The 7,999-nt window shown below is 35.9% G+C and overlaps 1 protein-coding gene across 1 annotated transcript; it reads left to right on the plus strand.

The window, feature by feature from the left end:
* The first annotated feature begins 4,909 nt into the window (after positions 1-4,909).
* On the plus strand, positions 4,910-7,436 carry LOC107643627 (sphinganine C4-monooxygenase 1). Its single transcript, XM_016347328.3, has 2 exons — positions 4,910-5,560; positions 6,594-7,436. Exons 1-2 carry the CDS (start codon positions 5,336-5,338, stop codon positions 7,146-7,148), a joined length of 780 nt encoding a protein of 259 aa, XP_016202814.1. The 5' UTR covers positions 4,910-5,335; the 3' UTR covers positions 7,149-7,436.
* Positions 7,437-7,999: the final 563 nt, after the last annotated feature.

Genomic DNA, 7,999 nt, shown 5'->3' on the forward strand with positions numbered 1-7,999 from the left:
TTCACCCGCACAACCCTTTGAAGAAACTCATCAATTGTAGCTACCCGTCCACCTTGCTCTTCTTTGCATGCACCAAGGACGGTGCAAATTTTTAAGTGTGGGGAGGTCGTCCGACCGATCTCCATGGGTAACAATTTCTTTCTTTCAACACCAATTCTTGATTTCCTTTGCTAGTTAGTTGTTGCATTGCATGATAGGTTGCATGTTAGTTAGAATTTGTACATATTTTACTATTTCTTTTTATGTTGGGACTACTTGGTTATAGTGATGAATTCTTTTCCAAAAAGTTGTTTTAGGGCACCCTACCAATTTGAAAAAAATTTTGGTTGAACTTGCTTGAAAGAATTTATTTTGGAACATGATTTTTGAGCTAAGAACACAAGCATGTGAGATTTGAGCCTAATGGTGTGGTTACATCTTATAACCACTTATTCTTCCTTCTTGTGTGCATTATTCTCTTTCTATGATTGTAATCTTTGATTTGTTTGATTCTCTATGTCCATTATTTTGTGTATTCATGCATTTATATGATTGAGCCATTGTTTCATTAGCTCATTTACCCAAATAGCCTTACCTTTTAACTTCTATTGTTAGCTAATTTGAGCCTACGTTTAACCCACTTATTCTTAATTTTAGTACATTACAAGCCTTGAAGCGAAAAACAATAAATGTCCTTCATTTGGATCTTTGATTGGCTTAGACTAGTGAGTGTGAGTAACATTCAAGTGTGGAAAATCTTGGGACATTGGGAGAATAAAAGGGTAGTTTTGCATTTTAGTTGTAAATATTGGGAATTGGGTACATGCTCATGTGTAATGAATGTAAAACCTTATGCATTGATGTTTTTGTATATATTGCAAAGCAAAAAAAAATGAAAAAGAAAAAAAAAAGAAAGAAAAATATATGTAGATATCAAAAGAAAAAAAATAGAAAGAAAAGAAAAAGAAAAGAAAAGTAATAAAAAGAGGACAAAATGCCCCAAGTGAAGCTCAATAATAATCAATGCATATGTGTTGTGATCAAGGAAAAAAATGCATGAGTATGTGAAAAAGTGAAGAATGGATAGTTAGGTTTGTTTAGAATTGTATAAGTTGCTATATAGGTTAGGTGGGAAGTTTAAGTTAATCAAAGATTCAAATTTCAAGTCCACTTGACCAAATATGCATCCTTACCTTTACCCTAGCCCCATTACAACCTAAAGAAAAGACCTCATGATACTTGTATGCATGCATGAAATAAATGTTGATTGTTAGAAGACAAACAAATCATGGAAAGCATGATTAGGAGAGAATTGAGTGAATCGACCCTATGCACTTGAGCGACTAGAGTGCAAACACTTCCGGTGAGGGTTCGACGCTCAATTCCTTGATTCCCGGTTTTCATGAGCGTTCTTCTTGCAAGTCTACTTGAACTTCATTTTCATACTTGAAATGGTAGGATTCATGAATCGTTATATGATCTTGGCCCTACTTGTGCATGTATGTCTTTGAGATTGATTTATTTTTAACCAAGTAGATAGAATCATTTTGCATTTAGTTGCATTCATATAGATAGATGCATATAGTTTAGGTTGCATTTAGATTAGTTCACATTGAATAAATGTTGATACCCTTTTCTTTCTCTTGGTTTAAGCATGAGGACATGATTGATTTAAGTGTGGGGAGGTTGATAAACCCCATTTGTAGGATTTATCTTGTGCTTGATTTAGGGGATTTTATAACCTTTTACCCACATTTATTCAATGAAATAGCATGGTTTTGTTATTCTCCTTTAATTGTGCCTAAGAGTGAAAACATGCTTTTTAGGACTTAAAATAGCTAAATTTAATTCACCTTGATTCCATTAGATGCCTTGATGTGTTTGTTAAGTAATTTCAGATTTAGGAGGCAAAGATTGGATCAAGGGAATGAAGGAAAAGCATGTAAAAATGGAGAACTCATGAAGAAATGAAGGAATCGCAAAAGTTGTCAAGCCGACCTCTTCGCACTTAATTGACCATAACTTGAGCTACAGAAGTCCAAATGACGCGGTTCCAGTTGCGCTGGAAAGCTAACATCCAGGGCTTCGAAATGATATAAGATTTTCCATAGTTGCATCGTGCATAGGGGCGCGCATGCGCATGGTGCGCGTCGCACCGATGGTTGCACATGCTTCACTTAATGCAACTCGTGGCCAGCGAATTCTAAGGCATTTTGGGCCCAATCCAACTCATTTCTGATGCTATTTAACCCAAGGATTGAAGAGGGATGAGAATCTAGGTAGTTAGTGAGTTTTATTTGAGTTTTATCATGCTTTAGTTAGTTTCTAGAGAGAGAAGCTCTTTCTTCTCTCTAGAATTAGGAGTAGGTTATATCTAGATTTGGAATTCTTAGATCTAGGTTAATTTCATGCTTTGATTTACTTTTTCTTTTGTAATTCTTCTTCTTCTACATCTCTTCTCTCTAGTTTAGCATTTAATTCTTGTAATTCTCTATTTTTATGTTCATGCACTTTTGTTTCTTCTACTTCTCTTTAATGCAATTTATGATTCATGATTCCTTTATTGTTGATTTGATTTGTTGTTGTTTAATTCCTTGCAATTAAATAGTGTAGATTTACTTTTCTTGCAATTTTACTATGCTTTCCTTTTGTGCCTTCCAAGTGTTTGACAAAATGCTTGGAAGGATTTTAGTATAGAATTTTATGCTTTTGGCTTGGGAAGGTAACTTAGGAACTCTTGAGTTACTAATGTCCAAGTGATTGACGATTGGGAGCCATTAACTCTAGATCTCACTAATTGAATTGGTGGAGAACTAGGACTTATGGACTTGGATTGACATAGCTCATTTGACTTTCCTTTATTAGTTAGAGGATGACTTAATGGGGTTGATCCTTGCCAATTCTCATGTTGTGGTTAGTGATAGGGATAGAGATCCTTGACCACCAAACCTTGCCAAGACCTTTGTTAGTTGTTAGTTTATTTCCTTTGCCATTTATATTTCTTGTCTACTATCCCAAAAATCCCAAAACATACTCCATAACCAATAACAAGACACTTTATTGTAATTCCTAGGGAGAACGACCTGAGGTTTCAATACTTCGGTTAATAGATTTTAGGGGTTTGTACTTGTGACAACCAAATTTTTGTATGAAAGGATTAGTGTTGATTTAGAAACTATATTGCAACGAGCTTTCATTTGTGAATTCTAAACCGTCAAAAAGTCCTCTCATCAAGCGGCCGACCTAGGGCCCTACTGAGGAGGAGTCGAAGAGAACGCGACACCCACGTTGATCGTGGCCACAAATGACGCGTTGGGGGAACTGTTTTGGCCTAGCCCAACACACTCAAGGTCTGGGTCTGGGCACCCGCCCGACCCGGCGGCCTGTCCACAACCGACTGGAAGACGACTCGTGTTGTCACCCCTTCTACATGATCATGGACAGCTGGAAAGGAAGTTTTCAAGAAAGAGGGACTGTCCATGAGGGGCCCACACACGTACAGGCTATCTAAGGGGAGGGCCCTACCCCTCCCCAAGGTACGTCACTCCTTTTACTCTAATTGTCACCTCTTCGTATGGACTTTTATTTGGCATTGGAGTCCTTGCAAGTGGCACACCCCCTACTCCTCAAATCCTCGGCTCGCCAGGACCTCAATCCAGATCCTGCCCCAGCTGCACTCCTCAGTACCCAGACTTCCCAACCCGTTTGGCACACGACTGAACAAGATTTTTTTAATAGTTTTATTTAATATTTAATTAAACCGGTTGAACTCCGATTAAACCCCAATCGAATCAGTAAATTATTGAACCAGTAACCTCATCGGTTTATTGACCAGTCCAATTCACGCAACTTTGGTCAAGACTTGATCAACTTGCGTGTTGATGACATCAGCAACAAATTTGAGCAAATTTTAGAAACTTGTCTCTGCTGGGATTCAAATCTAAAGTTAAAAAAATGATGAGGAACCTTACAACCACTAAGCTAAGAAGTTTTTCACTATATATTGTGTATTTGTGCTTCTTTTTTACCATATAACATACCTAATACTATTCTCATTTTTTTTATTGATTGATTGTTTACTTTTATTCTTTAACTTTTACTTGAACACTTTTTTTATTGAGCTTTTTAATTTATTTATTTTTTACAAAATTAAAATTAAAAATTTCTACCTTTATTTTTTAGAAATAAAAAACCTGAAATAATACTTTCTATTTATTAAGTTCAATCAGATTAATAACAAGTTCAAATAAATAAATCTCATAGTTTTTTATAATAAGTATAAATTATTAAAATAAGAAATAATAATCAATTTAATAAAAATAAAAATAAAAATTTTTTATTAAAAAATTATATAATTATTTAATTATGATCGAATCAATTGATGTAACTAATTATCTAATAATTAAACTAATGACCCATTAAACTAATATTTTGATCAAATTAATTATCGCTTTAATTGTAACAACTATGTTTTTTTTGTAGGAATTAAATTCTTTCAATTTTTTTCTCACTTGAAAAAATAAACTGTCATTTTTCACATACATTTTATTAATAAGAGAAAAAAAATAAAAAATAAAAAATATACAATTAAATAATTAAAAATTATATTTTATTCTAACAAAAAAAATTAAGAAACTTTTTTTTTTTTGAATAATCCATTCGCTTTCTTGCATACAACACAGAAAGTGTATAATTACTGACTTTTGGCTTTAGGTCAACTCCAATGCGCCCGTTCCACAGAAGATACGTTAACATTCAAAACCGGCTTGCTTAAACCATCAGTGGTCCCGTTCCTATTTTTGCTCGGTCAAACACGGTGTCGTCTCGTTCACTCAAAAATATTAAAAAAAGAAAAACACGTCATCACTTCATAACGGGCTCTACTCTAATGCCCAAACGAAACTATCAGTTCCTTCCTCTAATCTAACGCAACCGTCCGTTTCTCCCATCACTACACATCAGCCCATACAACCGTGCGCCATCACCACACAGAAGCATAATCTCTGATATTTTTTCCAGCGTGTACTATTCGTTTTGTAGAGTCCCATTCGCGCAAGCAATTATTCATTCTCTCTTTGGAATCTTCCTTTGCCAATTGCCACTTCGAGGAACCCTAATAAATCTGTGATTAATGCACCTAACCAATATTTAATTGGTTCTTTATTTCTTTATATGGGTTTGCCGGCAAAACCAACTAAACTACTCAGATTGAAGACATCAACAGAAACCAGAGTTTCAGTTTATTCCCAACATAAGGGTTAGGGTTTCCCTGTTGGTTCCTCAGTCCGAGTTCTTTCAATTCCGTTCCAATTTCGTGTGATTGAGGTCTCTCTTCACTCCAATCGCAATAAAAACAATGATTTTGGGGATTTCTGATGAGATGCTTGGGACTTTTGTCCCAATCATAATTTACTGGGTTTATTCGGGGATTTACGTTGTTCTTGGTTTGTTTTCTGAGGATTACCGGTTGCATACCAAGGAAGATGAAGATGAGAAGAATTTGGTGTCAAAGGGTGCTGTGGTTAAAGGAGTTGTCCTCCAACAGTTAGTTCAAGCGGTGGTTGCAACTCTCTTGTTTGCGGTATGTGTCTATCATTATTTTTTTTTTCCCCAGGAGTTGGAGGAGTAAAGTTTATATGTTTTATCTCGCTTTTCTTTTATCGATTTATTTTTATGTATGATGATTAAGATTAACCACAAGAAGATGCAAGGATTTAGTTAATTACTAATTTAAATTACCCCCAAATGTGCCCCTTTTTTTTTTAGGTTTAAATACCAACCACGCTTTCAAATTTAGCTTCTCACATTTTGAGAGACGTGTGGTCAACAAACAAAGCTTTTTCTGTATTTTTTATGTCACTATTAACCCCATAATTGCAAATAGTCTTTGTGCCTTGCCTTGTAAACTAAACCATGGCCTATTTGAGAAATCATGGTTTCTGTTTTGCATGCGCTAGTCTATTAATCCACTATCAGGAGCTAACTGGTTGATTAATTCAATATAGATAATGTAATAGTTTCCGTAAATGCTATGCATCCAAAATAACTTAAATGTAAACCTTCTGAATCACCAATGAGAAAGTTGCAGATTTAGTGATCCATGCATTGTCTGACTTCGGGACCTGGATTTTATCTTCATATTCATTTTAGATGGTAGAGTGAAAGTTCTTTAGAAAGATCAATAACATACGGAAAAAAGCTACAGGTCTGATCATGTCCCGTAACATTTATCCAAAAATTTGTCATTGAAGGGGCATCAATTGTGTTTCAACCATTTAGGATATTGCTGAATGCACAAATCAAATTGTATGCCATAGAAACTTCCTTCTAATTATGAGACTTGCACTTGTAAGTATGTGAAAATTATACAAGGATTGGTTTGATAGTCTAGTGGTTAAGGTAGGACACTTAATCTAAATTGACATTGGCTTTATCTGGAGCTTTTTTTACCCTTAAGTGTTACTGTTGGAGGGGGTGTGTTGGACTATAAAAATTTTTATCCCCCTCATCAGCATTAAAGATGGTACTAATTCTAGTGTAAAATCATTAGAGTCCATGTGTAGCTATTTATTCAGATAAACTCAATTGTAATCGGGGTATTTGTTATTTTATAGGTGACAGGAAGCGATACCCAAAGTGATTTGAATCAGAATGCTTCCCTCCTTGCTGTGGCCCGGCAATTTGGTACTGCTATGTTGGTAATGGACACATGGCAATATTTCATGCATAGGTACATGCATCACAACAAGTTCCTATACAAGCATATTCACTCCCAACATCACAGACTTATTGTACCTTACTCATTTGGAGCTTTGTACAATCACCCTCTGGAGGGACTGCTTCTTGACACCATCGGCGGGGCTTTGTCTTTCCTTTTGTCTGGCATGAGTCCTCGGGCCTCCATCTTCTTCTTCTCCTTTGCCACCATTAAGACGGTCGATGATCATTGCGGGTTGTGGCTCCCTGGAAACCTTTTCCACGTTATCTTCAAGAACAATACAGCATACCACGACGTGCACCATCAGCTCTATGGAAACAAGTACAACTACTCGCAGCCATTCTTCGTCATGTGGGATCGCATCTTGGGCACTTACATGCCATACACATTGGAGAAGAGGGCTGATGGGGGTTTTGAAGCCAGACCTTGTAAAGACTCCAAGGATGATTAACTTTTTATCTTAGTGAGTATTCTTTTTGTGTACTAGTATTGGTTTTCGTTATTTATGATCAGCACTTCCTGGGTGACCAGCTTTTGTATATAAACATTATACTGAATTGCCTACGCTACTATTGTTCTTCACATGTCTGTTTATACTAGATAGACTTAATAAGGAAATTGAGAAGCTACCTAGTTACGGTGTTATTTCACCCTTTTATGTACGGCTGCTATAATGCTATTATCAAAACTTGTATACATTACCTTGTTTTCTAAACTTGCTTAAGGATGCAATTTCTGATACTGGTATAGTAAGTTCGTTTTGCTGACTCTGTTTTTCTGCATGTATATATATATATATGCTTAAGGATGCAATTTCTGATATTGGTATACTATGTTCGTTTTGCTGACTCTGTTTTTCTGCATATATATATGTTCTCAAATTGATGCCAAAGCTGTGGTTATGAGGTGATTTTTGTGTATGTGGATAGACCTGTATCTTATGCACTTCATGGAGCCATAGTTATTTATGATTGAACAAGATGCCCAGGCGGCCCGGGGGGGGATGTGTACAGTAACGAGGGGGAAATGCTGAAATTGCCGAGGCTTATGGGTTTTTAAGTGACTGAGCTGCTTGTTACCTATTAGCATGCATTAAGATATACGTTCAGTTATGTCTACATCTTTGAGTTTGAATGAATTTTAGCATCCTTGAAAACGCAATTTCAAGTGTTTCACTTTCTTCGCATATTCATATATATGCAGCACCTAAACTTATTACCTTTTACCTCCCTATAAGCAAGAATGCTACGAAAGGAAGCTGCAACTAAATCAATAGCCACAATCTGTTTTCAAAAGGACATA

Source organism: Arachis ipaensis, chromosome B5 (genome assembly GCF_059453495.1).
Source record: "Arachis ipaensis isolate K30076 ecotype BB chromosome B5, ASM5945349v1, whole genome shotgun sequence".
Classification (NCBI taxonomy): Eukaryota; Viridiplantae; Streptophyta; class Magnoliopsida; order Fabales; family Fabaceae; genus Arachis; species Arachis ipaensis.

Coding starts and splice junctions, on each gene's coding strand:
- LOC107643627 (XM_016347328.3), top strand. CDS start 5,336: ATGATTTTGGGGATTTCTGATGAGATGCTTGGGACTTTTGTCCCAATC. Junction 5,561..6,593: donor TTGCAACTCTCTTGTTTGCG/GTATGTGTCTAT, acceptor GTTATTTTATAG/GTGACAGGAAGCGATACCCA.